The sequence below is a fragment of the Sorex fumeus genome, unplaced genomic scaffold (genome assembly GCF_029834395.1).
Source record: "Sorex fumeus unplaced genomic scaffold, SorFum_2.1 ptg000029l, whole genome shotgun sequence".
Classification (NCBI taxonomy): domain Eukaryota; kingdom Metazoa; phylum Chordata; class Mammalia; order Eulipotyphla; family Soricidae; genus Sorex; species Sorex fumeus.
Genome location: NW_026606086.1, coordinates 17156027 through 17174621, shown reverse-complemented (window position 1 = coordinate 17174621; position 18595 = coordinate 17156027). Strand labels below are relative to the sequence as shown.

Genomic DNA, 18595 nt, shown 5'->3' with positions numbered 1-18595 from the left:
CCGGGCCGCGCGTCCCGGTCGCGGGGCGCTGCGGACACGCAGACGCTCCTGGGGACCGTCGCGTCTTCTCTCGCGACTCCCAAACCGCTGCTCCCCGGCTTCGCCGCCCGGCCCCCGCAGCCCCGAAGAAGGCCAAGTGTCCGGCCGAAGCCTTGGTTTCCCGACCCCTTCCCCGGGTTTGGCGGAGGGGCCGGAGCGACAGTGCGGCGGACCCCCTAGGAGCACCGCCAGCAGTGACTCCTGAGCATGGCTGGGCGTGGTCCCCAAAGCTAAATAAAAGCAAGCGAAAACAAAGGGGGAGGCAGAACGTAGCCCCCCAACGCGAACGGCCCGTGACGGGGGTAGCTGCCCCGAGAGAGCCTCCGGGAGGTCCCGGGATCCCAGGGAAAGTCACTTCAGTTCCTTCCGCTGGGGGGCGGGTAGGGAGAAAGGACCCGGGCCCATGCGGGGGTCTGCGCGGTCCGAGGGGACCCGCAGCACCTGCTCCCGACCCAGCGCCCCTCGGAGTCCGGACGCCCGGAGCCGGGCTCTGGTGCTGGCGCCCCCGCCGCGCCCACCCCAGCCTTCCCGCAGGAGAGGCCGGAGCGCTCGTTGCAGAGCGGCTGGGTCCCGGTGCCCTGAGACTGCAGGAGAGTCGGGGTTGGGGTGTCGGGGACAGCTAACCCTGAAGCCCAGGACTGGTCTCTAGCTGCTCGACCCCTCTGGCCTCTCTTGCCTGTGCCCTAGCGGTGAGATGCGAGCCCCTCGCCAGCACCAGAGCAGACCCACACGCAGGGCAGGTTCCTGGGCTGCTCTGGCCTGCGGGACTGGCATGGGGGTGGGGTGCGGCCGTTCAGTGCACTCGGAGCTGGCTCCCCTTGCACCCCGCCGGCCCCGTGTGCACCCTGGACTCCGTGTGGCTTTGGCTAACAACACCAGGTGGGCTTGCCCGGTGGCCGGTTTGGGGGTGCCTAGCCGGCAGCGCCCGTGCGCGCATGCGTGCCAATTCCAGCGCTGTGCGCCTGCTCCTCGGGCAGAGACCCCCCGCGCGCCCGCCTCAGCAGGCTCTGGGCACCCCAGCCCCGATGTGCCTTGCGGTGTCCCGGCTGAGGGAGGAGTGGAGACTGTCCAGAGGCACGCAGCTGGCTTCCAGCACCGGCTCTTCCTGGGTCTCCCTCGTGGGGAAGGTTGCTGGGAAAGTCGGACCCTCCCGGTCCCAGAGACCTGAAATGAACCCTGAGCACCGAGAACTTTGTGACACTGCAGCGACAAGCAGCCTCCCATCTCCCATCGCCATCCACCGGGGGTGCCACGTTCTCAGGGCTTTTCTGGGAAAGGTTTTAGGAGCTGATGCCACAGCGTGATGAAATGAATTGCACCGGACACCCAGCTTGTAAGTGGGCTTTAGCCCAGCAAGCCGGCTCTGCCAGGAAGAAAGTTTGAGCCCCTGTCCGCCCCCAACACACACACACACACACACACACACACACACACACACACACACACGACAGACATATCGCCTGCTTCCAAGGGCCAGGTTAGGTACACTGGTTCTGTGCCCAAGCTGGCGGGTCTTCAGGGATGGAAGCCCCCATGGTGGGGTGGAGACAGGTGGGCTTCACTCCCCTCAATCACAGCCCTTGCTGGGGTCCCCGAGCCAATTCCTTGGCCTCAGTTTCCTCATCTACAAAATGAGGGTGACTGATCTGACTGGTTACTGTGAAACTGATGTGGGATAATGTGCCCCCAGAGAGGCTTCCCCTTGGCCAGGGGGACCCTTTCTCCCCATGAGTCCCATCCTTGGCGGGGAGTTGGGGCAATGTCACAGGTGAGTGGGGTCTGGGGTGCAGTCAGAGCCCTCCCTTTCCTTTCTCGGGGGCTCGAGCATCCATGGAGAGGGAAAGGGGAAGGAGACCCTCTTATTCCGCCAGAACCCCATCTCTGCCTCAGTTTTTCCTCTGGCTTGGGCCCCCGGCCACATCTCGGGACTTCTCTGGGTCACTCCTGTGGGTTCTCCCTGTTAGTTAGCAACACCCTGCCTCCATCGCCCTCCAGCCCCCCCATGCTCCCTTCAGGGCCAGCCTGGAGCTGCCTGAGCCCCCAGCAACTGCTACACTGAGAATCTGCCGCCCCATCCGTGAGGATGCAGAGCTCCAGCACTCCTCCAGCTGCTGCATGCGAAGGCTCCGATGAAGGGGCCAGGGGCGTCTTGCCTGGGAGCTGGAGGACAGGCTGGGGCTTGCGGGTCTGGCCAGTGACCCAGGCACAGCAGCGGGGTGCCTCGCCCTGGCCTGTCGCTTCTTAGCCCACTCCCAGACTCAGCAGCGGCTGGCTGCGGGGAGGCAGCGGGACCCCTGGCAGGGGCTTGTCCGGTGGGAGGTGGCTGGGCCCAGCACTGAGGGCATGGGCTGGCTCCGGGCAGGCAGGCAGGCAGGCGGTGGGAGCAGATCAAGGCCGGTGGGGAAGGGAAGTCATGAGTCGTGTGTCAGGGTCACCAGAATGTGGCAGGCACCCCGGAGGCCCCAGCATCCCGGAAGCAGGTGTCCCTAGGTGTCCCGAGGTGGACGGGCACCTGCATTTCTTCATCAGAGAAAAGGGTAACTCGCCGCGGGCATTAGGAGGTGGAGGGGAGGCTGCCACGGGGTCCGCCGACAATTTCCTTCATAAAAATGCGATCTGAGAGCATTTGATTTCCACTTTCACTCCCCCCACCCCCGCCCCTACACACGCACTGTCTCCAAAGACACTCAAATTGTAGCCATATGGGGCTAAAGTAATAGGAAGCAGTTACCTTATTTACGGCAGAAGCAGCGCACTCAAACCTGCTGGCTGCTGCTGGGGAATAGGTGGCAGAGCTGGGAGATGAAGCGCTGTGGGGAAACTTAGCTTCCTCCGTGGAGATGAGATACCCCTGGGAAAAGCAATGCTCTGACCTGGCAGGAGCACCGTCGGGGTGTGGAGGAGAGAAGGGGCTCCCAGAGTTGAGGCAAGCAGGGATCCCCTTGCCCTGATTTCTAAGGCAGTGCCTCTGATCAGCCCGAGAGGTGGAGAGGTGCGAATGAGCCTCCATCCCCCCACCAGCCATGCCCTCTCCAGACATGTTGGCACCCCGTGGCATCCCCAGCGCACCCACCAATAGAATTGTTGCTGTCCATCGGGGACTTGTTCCAGTTGTTCTCAGGTTAACCCTTAGGGCTCAAGCTGCACCTTTGCCATGTGCTCTGCAGGGATCCCAGAGTTTTGCGAAGCCAGGCATCTCACAAGCCATCATTTTGTTCGGAACAGGCATTTTACTGCCAGGCTCAAAGACGAGCAGGAAAATGGAGGAGGGGGTGAAACCTCCAGCAGAGGAGGAACTGCTCATGCAGTGCCCACACTTTCAGCCACTTCCGACTCTGAGCAAAGAAGAAATAGAGAAAGAGAGGGACAGAGAGAGGGAGGAAAGGAAGGAAAGAAGGAAGGAAGGGAGGGAGGGAAAGAGAAGAAAGTGCCTTTGGGGAGGAGGGAGCCAATGGTGGCTCCGCAGCCTGGAACTAGGTCCAGCAGCCCAAGGACTTCGGGGCAGGGCAGAGGCACTGAGAGGAGCATCAGTATGGGGCTCAGAAACTCTTTTCGGGGTGAGGACTCAGAAACTCTTTTGGGGTGAGGGCTCAAAAACTCTTCTGGGTGAGGGCTCAGAAACTCTTTTGGGGTGAGGTTGACACACTTGTACCAGTCCGGGACAGGGGACAAGCGCATTCCTGTTTTTCAAGTGGTCCTGGGGCTGGCGGGCAGGGGCAGCCCGCACCAGGAGTGACCCAGGGGGCAGGTCCCCGAGGGGCGCGCTGTGGCGACCAGAGCCCCGTGGCGGAGGGTGGGCTTTCTCTGGGCGGGGAAACCAGACACTTACAGGCGGCTGAGGCCGACTTTATTTTTACTGCCCAAACTGTTGGAAAGTATTTAAGCTTAAACAGAAACAGCTGTATCGCTGGCACCGGCCAACGAAACTATTTGTTACCGGGAATGACTTTTTATGATTAAGGACGCGGCCGTCGGCGGCCTCTCGTGGGCGGCCCGCGCGGGTCACGGGGGCGACCCGGGCGTCTCCGACTCGTTCGTTCGTTGACATGGACCGGTCAGAGAGGTGAAAGGGCACCCGGTGCCCACCTGCAGTCTGAAGAGGGCCAAAGAGGAGCAGGCGTCGCGTCCAGGGAGGGGCGCTGCTGGGGGAGAGGGCGGGAGGCGCGCGGGCCGGCTGGGGGAACCCGGCCTCCTCCCTTTCTCCAGCCGCGTCCTCTCCCCTGCGCCCACCCCACCTCCGGCCAAGAGAAACGACTTCAGGTCAAATCCATCCTCGACGTCTCAACTACGTGGTGGGTTCCGGGGAGTGGGCGCGGAAACGGGCCGCGAGGGCGACGAGGAACGTCGCCGAGGCCTCGGCGGGGACCGCCGCCGCCGTGGGCGCACCCCGCGTGCCCGGCCCCTCTCCCTCCCGGCGCGCCGCGCGGGACCCTGGCCCCTTCGCGCCCGCCGCGCGTCGCTGCACCGACGCCTGCGCGCACTTCGGGAAGACCTGGAAGCGCGCGGCGCAGGCCCGGGGGGTCGGCCCGCTTCGGGGGGAGCGGGACGCGCCCCGGCCTTAGCCAGAGTCCGGGCTCGGCCGTGGTGGTCGCGCTCGGCCTCCTCCGGACCCAGGCCGGAGCTCCCTGGACTCGGGCTGGCGGGGACGGGCGGCACCCGGCAGCGCTGGGGCAGGTGGCTGCGGGCGTCGGGCCTGAGTGGGTGGAGGAGGGAGAAGCGCGCGACATTCCCTGCCCGAAGGGGGCACCCCCGGCCGGGCCTCCACCGGGTCTGCGGCTCCCTCCGAACTGGGGACGAGGGTTCGAGCCCCGTCCGGCCCGCAGGTTCCAAGGGTGCCCAGCGGCTGGGCTGCGTGCCCCGCGCCCCAGACACGAGCACATTGATTCGTTCGCCGGACGGGGCTGGCGGCGGCGGCGGGGTGGGGGAGTTGCCATGGAGACAGAGGGTCGGCCGCGCGGCTCGGGGAGGAGGGGCCGGGTGGGGCGGGCGCGGGGCGCGCCGCCGGCTCGGGGGTCCGGGCGCGGTCCGCGGCGCCCCAGCACCTGTGCATTGTGCATTGTGCGGCCAGGGCCCGGGAGGGGGCGGGGAGGGCGCGAGGCCTCGGCGCCGGGGAGGGCCGGGGGCCGCCGGGAGGGGAGCGCCGGGTTCACACGGCCGCGGGGGCCCCCGGGGAGAGCCGGGGGTGCCGGCGGCGTCCCGCCGGGCCGGCCCGCGGCGGGGGAGGGGGCCCGAGCGCGGATACCGGGCGGACGGCCCCCGGCCAGTCCCGCAGACTGACAGCGGCCGGGCCCGCCCTCCGCCGACCTCACTTCCGGCGCCGGCCCCACCCCCTCGCGCCGGGCCTCCGGAGTCGCCCGGGCTCCGCCCCCTGGCGATTGGAACGCGGGTCACGTAGCAACGCGGCGGAGACAGGGAGGGGGCGTGGCCCGCAGCCCGTCCAATCGGCGCGCGGGGTGCAGGCGCCGGCCGCTCCGCTTTAGCAACGTCGTTAGCAACACGTGGGGCGGGAGGCAGCGCGGAGGGAGCTGCGCGCCGGGAGGGGGGCGGGGGGAGGAGAGCTGACGTCAGCGCCAGAGTATTATGGGCTGTCGTGCGCTGGCTGCTGCTTTTCTGCTCCTGGAAGCGGCCGAGGGGGGAAGCGGCGAGTCAACATGGAGCTTTCCGCGGTGGGGGAGCGGGTGTTCGCGGCCGAAGCCCTCCTGAAGCGGCGCATCCGGAAAGTAGGTGCCCCCGGGCCTGGAGCCGAGGCCCGGCCGAGCCCTCCCCTCCCGCCCGGGTGCCCTCCCCCCGGCTGCAGCCCAGCTTCCCTTCCCCCAGGTCCCAGCCGCGGCCGCGGCCGTGGAGGCGGCGGCTCTGAGCCCCAGTGCTTTCCTTCGACTTGCAGCGATGCACCGATTGCACGGGCGGGGGGCGGGGTGGGGGGTGGAGGCCGGTGCATGCACTTTGTGCAGCGTTCCGTGCGGGGGGGGGGGTGGTGCAGAGGGCGCGTGCCTTCCGCGTTGGGCTTTCGCGCATTCATTTGGTGCATGCATTTTTGCATGTATTTCTTGTGTCCTCATGCATCTCTCTCGCCGTGGGCGCGTACACACATACACTCACACACATTTCCCCCTTTGCATCCGCAGGGACGCATGGAATACCTCGTGAAATGGAAGGGCTGGTCGCAGAAGTAAGTAGGTTCTGTGCAATTCTGGGGCCCTGTTATTCCGAGGGTTCTTTCTTCCTCTTTTTCCCCTTTATGTTGAAATGCAATACAATGCAACAAGAAAAGTTACACACACACACACTGCTCTTTCCGTGTTCCCTGGGCCGACGCCCCCTCTTCCTGACTCTCCATAGATACAGCACCTGGGAGCCAGAGGAGAATATTCTGGATGCTCGCCTGCTAGCAGCCTTTGAGGAAAGGTCAGTTTCTCACTTCGGACCTGGAGGACTCTGGGACCCCCATTTAGGGGGCATCCTATGATCTCTCTCTCCAGACTCACCCCTCTTCTTCCTTCCTCCAGGGAGCGAGAGATGGAGCTCTATGGACCCAAGAAGCGGGGACCCAAACCCAAAACCTTCCTCCTTAAGGTAGGCCATGCTCCTTGGGGTGTGTTTGAGGGGGTGTGTCTGAGGCGCGGCTGCTGGGGTGCCCCCTGGAACTGTCTGACCTAATGCAGTGTTTCTGCACCTGGGCCCTTCCCGTGACGCCCCTAGTCTTGTGCTCTGGTTGCCATATGTATGTGCTTTTCACCTGGCGCCCCTGGCCAAGGGCCTCTGAGAGTGGGCAGGTAGGGGTGTCTCGGAGGGCAGGGCTGGCCGCATGGGAATAATTCCCTGTCCCCTTCCCCGAATAGAGACATATTCCAAAGTCAGAAATGTCTTGTAGCCAGCGACTGTCCTTCACAACCTCTTTCTCCTCCGCCAGCCCCACCCCCCACTCATGGAGAAGTCCTCAGTGACCCGAGGGTGGGGCGGGGAGGCAGGGGTTGTGGAGAGGCCCTGGGGGGCAGTGGGACCCCACCCCTCTCCTGACTCTGTGCTTGCTCCCGCAGGCCCAGGCTAAGGCCAAGGCCAAGGCATACGAGTTCCGAAGTGACTCGGCCCGGGGCATCCGGATCCCGTACCCTGGCCGCTCTCCCCAGGACCTGGCCTCCACCTCCCGGGCCCGGGAGGGCCTCCGGAACATGGGCCTGACCCCCCCGGGCAGTAGCAGCACCGCCAGCACCTGCCGAGTGGACCCTCCTCGGGACCGCGACCGGGACCGCGAGCGGGAGAGAGAACGGGAGCGGGAGCAGGAGCGAGTGGCCAGCCGTGCAGACGACAAACCCAGCTCTCCGGGGGACAGCTCCAAGAAGCGAGGCCCCAAGTCCCGGAAGGAGCTCCTGGACCCTTCGCAGAGGCCTCTGGGAGAGCCGGGGGACAGCCTGGGCACCCACCTCAAGGGCAGGAAGCTGGACGATGCTCTGTCTTCTGGAGCAGGGACCTTCCCGGCCGGCCACAGCGTGATCCAGCTGGCTCGGAGGCAGGACGCGGACACGGGCCCGTGTGGGGTGGCCAGCCCTGCCGCCCCCGAGGCCGCAGGCAAGCTCGTGGTGGACACCTTTCCTGCCAGGGTCATAAAGCACAGGCCGGCCTTCCTGGAGGCCAAGGGCCAGGGTGTCCTGGACCCCGCTGGGCCCCGGGTCCGGCACGGCGCCGTGACCCCTGGCGCAGTAGGGGGCCTATATCGGGACATGGCTGCCCAAGGGGGCAGGCCCTCCCTCATCGCAAGGATCCCCGTGGCCAGAATCCTGGGGGACCCCGAGGAGGAGGCCTGGAGCCCCTCCCTGACCAACCTGGAGAAGGTGGTGGTCACGGACGTGACCTCAAACTTTCTGACCGTCACCATCAAGGAGAGTAACACGGACCAAGGCTTCTTCAAAGAGAAGAGATGAGTCTGGGCGGGAAGTGGAGAGCCAGCGTCCGTCGCGGGGGCCAGCGCCGCCTGGACTTGTGTCCAGCTTGGGGTTCAGCCGCTGCCTGGCCCTGAACTTCACATCCCCCCCCCTCCTTTATTCGTCTTCCCTCCCCGCCCAGTTTTGGTTGGAAAGATTATCTCTAGAGTTATATTTTCTATTAGATGTAAATATGTTATTTAAGAAAAATATCTAAATATATATATTTCAACTCTTGAAGTTGTTTTATTTAAACGAGCAGAGAGTTAGTGGAGTTTAGAGAGGGGGTGAGGCAGGCTGAGTCAGGCTTGAGGGTGCCCCAGGCACCCAGGGTTGCCAGGAAGGGTGGGGACCAGGGTCCTGGGCCTCTGGGGACCTCTTGGGGTACTCGGGGTCCCCATCCCCACCCCTCCTGGCTGCCCTGTACCTGGGAACCAAGGAGCGAGCAGTTTTCCTTCCCCTTGGCCCTCCAGGCCAACAAGAGGCGACTCCCCACGCTGGGGTCAGCCTGCCTGTCTTTTTGCTATATTTTTCTGATTAAGATTTAAGATCTTTTGAAATCTCTTAAGAGTAGGAGGTCTGCTAGGGAGGAGAACACTTCACTTGAATAACTGTGTGTCCTTGAAGGCAGAAGTTGCTGAGGGAGGCGCCCTTCCACAGGACCCCCCTCCTAGCCCCCCAGGAAATGCACTTTATGAGGCGCTGAGAGCGTGTGAGGCCCCCCCTGCGCCCAACCTCAGAGGGCAGAGGACTCCCCGGGTCTGTTTACATTCCCCAAATGCCCGGACAAACGCGGAGACTGCACATCCGTGCCCAGAGCTGGGGATGGTTGTTTTGTAAGAGCACTGTTGGCGTTGGGGCGGTGGGGGGCCCTGCTCCCCAGGGCCCGCCCCCCTGGCTGCGTACTGGCCCCCTGCCGCCACCCGGGAAGGGAAGGGGAGAGGCGAGGTTGGCGTCCAGGAGCGAGCACCAGGACTTCTCCTCCCCTCCGCCCCCCACCCCATTTTCTTAAAAGCAAAAGCTATAATTTATCGGCTTTGCGATTCGAGGAGTGTTCTCTATTTAAACTCGACATTCAAACTCCGCCAAAGAGGGGGGCAGCCGCGGGAGGTCGGGAGCGCCCGGCGGGGGAGGCGGCGGCGGGTGAGCGCCCGCTCCGGGACCTTCCGCGCCTCCAGGCCCAAAGCACAAGCCCGTCCCCGCCTGGCCCTCCCAGGACGGAGCCCCTGCGCGCAGACCCTTCCCCTCCGATGCCTCGGCCTCTCCCTGCCCCCTCCCCGCGGGGTCTGCAGGACTCGGCTTGGTGCTGAATATCGAGTTGCTCCCACCAAGTGGTTCCTGGGGATTTTTTTTATCTGCTCGCATTTGTGAAACTGGTATTTGAGACTTTGTGTAAAGAAGCGCCGTGCACCGACTGGATCTGTTTCGACGTCGACGCTGTTCTCCAGTGGAACTCCACCGAAGGGACACTCTGTGGCCAGAGGGAACGGCCCCTGGGCCCACGGGCCGTGCCGCGCGCGTGCGCCCGGCTCGGGGCGGGGGGGGCGCGGGGGCGCGGGGCTGCGCTTGCGGGGCGCGGGCTCCGCGGTCGGTCTGGGTGTCTGTATTCGCGCCGTTTGCGTGTTGAAATATATCCTTTGTAAATAGACACGTGTCTCGGTGTTCTTGCCCCAGCCGAGGAGGGCGCGCCCTCCTGTCCTCGGCTTGCCCCCTCGGCCACCCCTCTTCTGCGTATCCCGGCGGGCGACTCTCCTGCCTGGGGACACTCCACGGGGTTGCGGGGCAGGCGTTCCCAGCCCCAGAGGGCGTAGCTTCCCCCCCCCCCGTCTCCACCGCACCTTTCTGGGGGCGAACCTTCTCCGGGACCCCCCTCTGGGTGCCGCCTCCCTCTGGGGGGGTTCCAGTGGCGCGCCGCACCCCCAGCCCCGACGTGGGGATCCCGCGCGGCCGCCGCGCCCCGCAGCCCAGTTTCGGGTGGTTCCCGGCCTGCCCCCGCGGCGTTGGGGGCGTCTCTCTCCGCCAAGGCCCACCCGGGCTCGCCAGCGCCCCCCGAAGTGCAGAGCCTCGCGCCTATTGATTGAGGATTGAATCCGCGGGCATTGCTAGGCAACTGCTCGCGTGCAGCCGGCCGGGCGCGCTGATGTGATTAGAGCAGCCCCGCCGGCCGCGCGCAGCCCCGCGCCCAGGGCGCGCGGGCGTCGGTCCCGGGCCGGGGCGGGGTCCCGAGGCCCACCCCGGAGCGGAGCCCCATGCACCCCCAGCGCGGCCGGCGCCGCGATCCAGGTTCCCGCCTCCCAGACGCGGCCGGCGCGCAGACGCAGCGGGAGGGGGCTGCGCACGCGGGGGCCGCTGTCGGCCCCGCTCTCCGCTGGGTCCCCGGGGTCGCGTGGCTCGCGTGGGCAGACCCCGGGAGGGACCGCGTGGCCGCGCCGACGGTCACGGTGGGGGCATCGCCGCGGGAGCTGGGCGCCGAGCGCGTGTGGACGTGACGCGCGGGCGCGGGGGGCGGCGGGGTCCACGCGCTCCTCCGGCCACTCGGCGGGGGCTTCCGCGTCCGCTCGGGTGTCGGCACGGGAGCGCGCTCATGCCCCCGCGCCCTTGTCTCCCAGGTTGGTGGCCGGTCACCGGCTTGGCCTCGGACCGGAGCCGCTTCCCCCGGGACCGAACTCCCGCGGCTCGGTTTCCCGGGAGAGCGGGACAAGGGCCGGCTGGTCCGGGGCGGCACGAACGCCCGCTGGTCCCCGGCCCGAGTGGCCGCCGGTCGGGCCCGTGGATCGCACGAGTCGGGCGCGCCCCGGGGAGCCCCGCGCGCGCCGCAGCCCCGACGGCTGCCGGGCGGCCGCGCCCCGGAGGGAGACGCGGGTCCCGGCTCGGGTCCGGCCCGGGTCGGGCCCGGCCAGCCCCGCGGGTTTGTCTGCGGCGTGCGGGGCCGGCCGGCCCGCGCACGGGGAAGCCGTTTCTCGTGGGAGCCTCGCGTCGGGCGCGTCGTGGGGTCCCGCCGGGCCCCGCGCGCCGTCGAGGCGCCCTTGGCGGGACGCGCGCGCCCTCTGGAGGCGAAGGCAGCCCTGGGCCTCCTGCGCGTCCTCCCGGGTCCGGAACCGAACCGCGAAGCCTCCAACCGGGCCCGGGCCCGGGCCCAGAGAGGGAGGGCCACCGCGGACAGCTCCCCTGCACTCTCCCGGCGAGCCCCCGGGGGAGGGAGGTCCAGACAGTCGAACCGAACCGTGTGCGCAGACCTCGCGGATCCTCAGCATCAGGGGCCTCAGCAGGCGGAGGCGGGTGGACCCCCAGGCAGTCGAGAAGGCGGGAGACGAAGCCCCCCAGCCTCGCAGACCAGCCTCGGCCAGAGCAGCCCCTCCCTCGACCGCCGCCCCCCCTCCCGTCCTTCCCGTCTCTGCAGGGGGCAGCGTGTTGGCAGGGGGACCCCGCGGCTGGCACAGGCCTCTCCCAGCTGCCTTCCGAGGACGGGCACCCAGATGACTCCTGGTCTGGAGGCTGGGAAGCACTGAGACCGTAAAGGCCAGGCAAGCAGCTCCGAGCTACAGCAGGCGAGGGGCCCGCACCCCAGGCCGCGGAGCCTGAGAAAGTGGCCCGTGGCAGGCGCAGGCGCAGGCGCGGGCGTTTGGAAGCAAAGCGCCTGGTTCTGGACATCTGAGCTTATTTCCTGAGAAAGCTCCCCAGTGACCAGTAGCAGAAGCCCCTGCCCCGCCCCCTCCCTAAATGGTCCCTTAGGTGGAGCCTGGCAGTAGGCACCCTCTGCTCGGGGAAAGAGGTCAGTTCTCTCCCCCAGGCTGGGTCCAGGGGCTCTCCCTTAAGGAAAAGCTCCGGGCCCCCTCTACCACAAAGGGGAAAAAAAAAACCAGGCAGCCTTGGGGCTCATTAATCACTTGATGTACACCAGGCTGGAAAGTTAAGCAAAATATTTATTGATATACTGAGTTAACAGAGACAAAGATCTTCTGAGACCATTTGCTAATGTCTTTCCCCTGCAAAATAAATTAACATCCCACTAAAAAATATCTGCTATCTAGCTCTAGCATTAGTTTTGCAAAAATACTAGAAAAATCCACAAATCTTTAGATGCACTTGAGGAAGATTCTGGGCGGCCTGGCACCCCTGGCCTGCCCGCGGGATCCTGGGGAGCAGTTGTTCCCGGTTCTGCCTGAGGTGCTGGGGGCCAGGAAGGTGTCACCAGCCCCACCTTTGTCCCTGCTCTCTAGAGAACGCTGGCATAGTTTAAAGCATCAGGAGTGGCGGACAGGAACAATCTCTTTGTTTTTGGGCTACAGGGGGTTACTCCTGACAAATTCAGGAATCACTCCTGGCGGGGTAAAGGGATCGTGTGGGGTGTCGGATGGAAGCTGGGCCCTACCGCACCGGCTGCATGTACTACTGCTCTGGCTCCGTAGGGACATTTGGCTTTTTAGATAAAGGACATAGATCAAGCCAGGGATCGGCACTGGTCGAAGTTCTGGCTCTCCCCAACAGGACCTCTAGTCCAGCCCGAGTCCTGAGTGCACCTCAGACGAGGAACACCCTTTTTGGTACCCACAAAGCTTATATGCACTAACAGGTCCAGCCCTCCCAGGAAGGGGTGTGTGGTCACTTCTGCCTGCCCACTCTGGCGGCGAGAGGACCCCCTCAGCGTCCACCGGTGGGGCCTGCAGGAAGCCGCCAGAGTCCACACCTGGCCACCCATAGCAGCAACTCACAGGACTCCTTGGATTAAGGGCTCATGTGCCCCCAACAGAGGGAAAACATCTGCCGGGGGGGGTCACAGCACGCAGAAAGACGTCACAGTGTGTGGCACCAGCAGAAGGAGGTGCCCACAGACCCAAACTTTGGGACGGAAGCAGCCCACCAGGGACACAAGGCACCAGACGGAGGCAGCAGAGCCGCGGGCACCCGCGGGTGCCCCTGCAGGCCCAGGGGGGCGTGGGTTTGGCTGTGGCGCAGCCTGTGGTCGGCTCCTTTTTGGTGTGGAGGGTGAGGGGCTAGGGGCACCCAGAAGCCCGATATCTGCTGGCTGGCGAGCCTACCGACCCCCTTTTTGGCATCACAAAGCCTCAGAGGCCACTGCACCCCGGGATTCTGTCGTGCAGATATGTGGGGCCCCCAAAAGTGGGGGGATTGTCAGGGCAGGTGGGATCCATCCACTTGAGGTACTGCCTGGTCCCTCAGGGGTCACGCAGCTCCTCCCACCCAGCCAAACGGGAGCGGGGGGCTGAGATGTGAACCCCCTTCCCAGACTGCCTGCACCCCAGCTCTTGGGCTGAGCAGGCCGGGTAGGGGCGGGGGGGAGGGGCACTGCCAGGAGGCTCAAGGCAGCACGAGTCCCTCGGCCCCCACAAGAGCAGCCGGAGCCTGGGCAGTTCCCTGAGGCATGGGGCGCAGACCAGCCGAGGCAGGCTCAGTAGTGCCGCAGGCTGAAGAACCCCACGCTGGTCGGGGACTCCTTCACGGTGACGGTGACGAGGTTGGCGGTGACGTCGGTGACAAACACGTGCTCCAGGAGGCTGCGGGCTGGCTTCCAGTCCTGGCTCGTCTGCACCGACACTGACAGGTTGTGTCCGGCGCCGGGCGGCGAGGCTGGGTCCGGGTCCGAGTCCGAACTGCTAGAAGACTCGGCCGAGCTCACCTCCGACAGTGCAGCCGCCTTGCGGGGTTCTCCGGGGACGGCGGGGGCCTCGGGGCCAGGGCCCCCCCGGGCACTGTCCCTCTTGCCCGCGGGGGCAGGCACAGGTACCCCCCTGGAGGCCAGCTTCTCGCTCCTGCCCGAGTCGGTGGGGGTGCCGGGTGTGCTCCCCGCCTGGGGTCCCCCGCCCGCACCCTTCCCGCCAGCAGCGTGCACGCTGGGGCCACCCTTGGCTGACGGGGCCTGGCGGGCAGCCAGGGGCCCCCCTGGTGCCCCGTTGCGGACACTCTGCAAGTCTAGCACCTGTGGGCTCAGCTCCTGGGTGGGGGCGGGCTGGGGGCCTGGGGCGCGGACCATGGTCTTGCTGCCACCGTGGCTGTGGGGGGCCCCCCCAGCCCCGCCCCCTTCCTGCCCCCCGGACCCGCTGCTGCCAGGGGCCTTGGGGACCTTGCTTCCCGGGGGGCTTCCTCCCAGCTCCCCTTTCTGCGTCCTTACCTTGAGGTCCAGCCCGAGGCTGCACTTGCCGGGGGCCTGGGCCTTGAGTGCCAGCCTGCTGGCCTGGCTCTGGCTCATGCGGTTCATGTAATGCACGATGGAGCTCTGCCAGCTGATGCCGCCCCGCCCGGGGCTGCTCGCCATGCCCTTCATCAGGCTGGCCAGGCTCTCCGGGGAGGCTACACTGCCTGGCCCGCCGCAGGCTTCCTTGGCGTGGGCCTTGAGGGCAGCCAGGCCGGCTACGGGGGCGCTGAGCGGCGGGGGCAGCTTGCCGGCAGGGGCCCCCAGGTCCTTGCGAGCGGCCGTCTTCAGCACCTTGGCGAGGCTCACAGGCCTGCGGGCTGCCTTCTGCTCGGGGGGCAGCGGCTTGCGGCCACGCTTCTTCCGGATGGGGTCCTTGAGCTCTGGCTTGGCCACGAGGATCTGGGCCTTCTTCTGGGGTACTGGGTGTGTCTCGCGGCCTCGCGGGCCCCGCTTGGCATCCAGGTCACTCTCGTCCTCTTCATCTGAGGACGAGGAGGAAGAGGTAGACGAGGAGGACGAGCTGCTGGACTTGGATTTGGAGGGGGCGGCGGGCTCCTGGGGGAACAAGGAGGGCATCAGCTGTACCCTGGCCACCCCAGTTCCCGGGCCGGGAGCCATGCCCAGCACGGTCAAGCCCCCAAGTCTGACCCCCAGCGCTGCAAGGTTTGTAACATGAGTAGAGGCGAAGGGACACGCAAGGGTCCTCCCCACCTCAGGGAGGCCCCGTGCCGTGAGTGAAGGGATAAGGAGGGACTGACCACCTCATTCCCCAGGCCCAACGTGGATCCGCTCAGAACCTTTCAGCACACAGGAGAGCCAGCCACCGTCCTCCTTGGCTTTGAGGGTGCCCGTCCCCAAAGAGGCCAGTCTGGCTAGGAAGTGGTGACCTCTGGGGAGCCGGCACCAGCACAGCGACCCGCTGTTCGGGTACCCCCCACCCCACAGGCAGCAGTCAGCAAGGGAGCCACGCAGCTCGCGGGCGCCCCCTGCTGGCAGGGGTGGAGTGAGGCGCAGCTGGGTGTACCCCAACCCCTCCTGCCAGAGCTGAGTCCCATGCCCACCTGGAGCTTGGAGTGGCGACTGCAGGACATGGCTGTGAGCTTCCGCGGCCGGCCCCGAGGCCGCTTGCCCCTCTTCCGGCTCTGCACCTCCTTCTCCTGCTCCCTGGAGACAAACCCTGTCAGCAGGACCCCAGGCCCAGGGAACTGAAGGGGCACAGGTGCAGAAACACCCCAGCTCATGGACCCAGACGCAAAGACTCGGGCAGTGCTGGGAGGAGCCAAGCCTGCTGCCCGTCAGCTGCACCGTGGCCACCTCCCACCCATTCCCAAGTGGCAGTTTGAACCCCGCACCCCCGCTGCTCCTCAGGAGTGCCGCCCCAGGGGAGAGGCACAATTGGAAAATTCCAGCTCATTAAGCGGGCAAATGGTGGGGCACGGCACCCCAGGAGGGCCCCCGGCTGGCACTCAGTAGCCCCAGTGTGATCCCGGCACCCTTGACCCATGAGGCCAGGCGGCCAGTCTGGGGCAGAACCAAACAGAACCCTGGCCCCGTGCAGCCTGACCCCCGGATCCCAGCAGGAGCTTTTCCTGGGGGGTCCCCGGCACCCCCCAGCTGGGGTTGTGTTGTCCTCCTGACTCTGTGGGTTAGAGCTCCTGCTCGGTGCTCTGCTAACCCGTCTGATCCGCGGGCCCAGTCTAGAGCCCAAAAGTCCAACGAGGGTGGGGGGGAGTCCCAGAGACCAGGCAGCAGCTGTGCTGAGGCCTCTGCCCACCCCACGCTGGGCTCCGCAGAAGCCCTTTTGAAAAAAATTAAAAGGGCTATGAGTGACAGGCGGCAGTCAGGTCCGCCCCTTTCCCTAAGGCTCAAGGCCCCTCTCTTCACCCAGGTCTCCCTCCCCCAACAGAAACATCCAGCATTACAGGCGCGCAGGGGCCCTGGGCAGGGAGCCCCCCAGAACCTGCGCGGACCGCCCCTCCCCCGCCTGCCTTCTCACTTCTTCTGGAAGGCCAGGAGGAGCCTCGGGTCCAGGATGTTCTCCTCGGGCTCCCAGCTGTTGTGCCTGCAGAGAAGGGGCGGGCTCAGGGCGGGGCCAACAGGTGCCCCATCCTCCCACCCCGCCGGGGACCCCATCCACACATCCTCCCCGCCCAAACCGCAACCCCACGGGGAGTGTGCTGCACAGGGGCGCCCCAGCCTGCCCGGGGCCGGGTGGTCCAGGATGGGGCACCGGGCGGGAGGAGGCACCACAACCAGCCCAGGCGGGGAATAACGGGGCGGGCGGGTGGGACACGGCGGGGAGAGAAGGGGAGAGGCCAGGAGGGTAAGGAGGCCCTTCCCCAGGGCCCGGCCCGGTCCGTGGGGGGAGGGGGGAGGGAGAGAGAGGGAGACGGAGAGAGGGGGAAAGAGGGAGAGAGAGAAGAGGGAGAGAGGGAGACGGAGAGAGAGAAAAGAGGGAGAAAGAGGAAGAGACGGAGAGAGGAAGAGACGAAGAGGGAGGGAGAGGAAGAAGAGGGGATGAGGGAGAGAGGAAGGGAAGAGGGAGAGAGGGAGACGAGGAGAAAGGGAGAGAGAGGGAGATGAACAGAGACAGGGAGAGGAAAGGAGAGAAGAGGGAGAAAGGGAGAGAGCGAGAGTGAGTGAGGAAGAGTGAGAGTGAGGAGGGGAGGCAGGGGCGGGGCGGGGCGGGAGGGCGCCGCAGCCTTCCCCGGGCAGCTCGGGTTACAGCGGGGAGAGGGGCGGGGGGCGCGCGCAACAAATGGGCGCGGGGCGCGGGCGGCGGGCGCGGGCCGGGGGCCGCGCGGGCCGGGCAAGGGCAGGGCAGGGCAGGGCGGGCTGGGCCCCGCGCCCCGCGCCCTGCGCCCGGCCAGACAAAGGGCGGGCCGGGCCGGACCCTGCCCCGGCGCGCCGGGCCCCGCGGGGAGACTCACTTGGAGGACCAGCCGCGCCACTTGACCAGGTACTCGAGCTTGCCCTGCGGAGAGAGGGGGGTGAGCGGCGGCGCGCGCGGGCCCCGGGCGGGCGCGGGCCGCACGCACCTTGCGCAGCCGCTTGCTGAGGATGCACTCGGCGGCGAAGACCTGCTCGCCCACGCTGCTCAGCTCCTCCATGCTGCCGCGCCGCGGACAAAGCACCGCCCCCGCGCACGCGCGCCGCCGCCGCCCCGCCCCGGCCCGCCCCCCCCGCGCGCACCGGCCAATGCGCGCCGGGGGCGGGGCGGGCGCTGGCCAATGGGCGCGCGCGGCGGCGCGGGGCGGGGCGGCGCGGGCGGGGCGCGCATTGTCCGCGGGCCGGCTGGCGCTCCGGGGCGGGGGTCCCGCGCGCGGGCGGGGCGGGGCGGGGCGGGGCGGCGGGCGCGGGAAGGCCCGGGACTGGCCGGCGCCGGCCCCTCGCCCCCCGCCGGACGCGCGCCGCCCGCCGCGGAGCGGCTCTTCCGGCCCCGGGACCCCCGTTCCGACCCGAGCGCTCGGGAGGCGGGGGGCGCGGCGGGGGTCTCCTCAGCCGGCGGGGCGGTCCGTCTGTTTTGCGCGGGAGCGGAGGGACCGTTGGGGGAGGCCACGGAAAGCGCGCTGGGGGGGCGGGCAACGCGAAGGGACCTCGGTGCCCGCGGAGGGGCGCGCGAGGACGAGGGCGGCGGCGGGTCCCCGGGCTGAGACGCGCGCCCGGGTCCGATTCTGGGGCACTTGCTGCGCTTCCCATCCCAAGTCGAGGGAACGCGGGCAGCAGGCGCAGCCGAAACGGGTCTCATAGACACCGTCCCTGACTGGCCCCGGGACTCGCATCAGGACGTGGTGGGGAGGGTCACAGTCTGCTGCAGGGAGCCCCTGGGCAGCCTGGGCGCCTCTGCCTTGTGGTCAGCAGTCCCCGTCCCTGGCCGGACCCTAGACTGTGCAGGGTGAGCGGCGTGCCGCTCTGGTTGGCAACCAGGACTACCCCCGGGCACGGCTGGGGAGAGCCCCCAGACAAGTCCCCGCCACAGAACCCCCACCCCCAAATCCAGTATTGAGCTTCTCCCACGCCGAGGGACTTAGGCCAGTGGGGGTCACAGCCAGCCTACCCCGGCAGCTGGGCTTGCGCCCTGCTCTCAGCTGACCCAGGAGTGAGTCTAGAGACCCCCACAGGTACCATTTAACCCAGGGGAAGGTTCACGTTGGGGTTTGGCTTCCCTGGAACCGGCTGCCAAGTACTCATCTCCTGGAACAGTTGAGAAGTCTTCATTAGTAGCCAGTGGCTCCCTCATGCCTCTGCGTGATTCCCACCACCTTTGCGAGGATTCTGCAGGAGAAATGGAGTTGCCTGCAGGGGCCGAGTGGAGGCATTCTGGGGGGTAGTAGCCATTTTATCCTCCCTGGTATGCCCTTATGTTGGGTAAAGGCTCTGCTCATCAGTCCTGGGGAGTGACCCGGGGAACTGCCTCCAAACTCGGTCTGCAGAGGAGGAAGGAAGGACAGCAGGTTGAGCACTGGGGGCAGCTGCTGCCCAG

The 18595-nt window shown here is 67.0% G+C and overlaps 2 protein-coding genes across 2 annotated transcripts; one reads left to right on the top strand and one right to left on the bottom strand.

Moving 5' to 3' along the window:
- Positions 1-5605: 5605 nt before the first annotated feature.
- Positions 5606-8311, top strand: CBX8 (chromobox 8). The gene is made up of 5 exons (XM_056115792.1): positions 5606-5759; positions 6165-6208; positions 6379-6444; positions 6546-6612; positions 7077-8311. Exons 1-5 carry the CDS (start codon positions 5691-5693, stop codon positions 7956-7958), a joined length of 1128 nt encoding a protein of 375 aa, XP_055971767.1. The 5' UTR covers positions 5606-5690; the 3' UTR covers positions 7959-8311.
- A 5015-nt stretch (positions 8312-13326) lies between these two features.
- Positions 13327-17256, bottom strand: CBX2 (chromobox 2). Its single transcript, XM_056115774.1, has 5 exons — positions 17151-17256; positions 17043-17086; positions 16109-16174; positions 15174-15276; positions 13327-14667 (listed from the first exon to the last, which is right to left on the bottom strand). Exons 1-5 carry the CDS (start codon positions 17220-17222, stop codon positions 13369-13371), a joined length of 1584 nt encoding a protein of 527 aa, XP_055971749.1. The 5' UTR covers positions 17223-17256; the 3' UTR covers positions 13327-13368.
- Positions 17257-18595: the final 1339 nt, after the last annotated feature.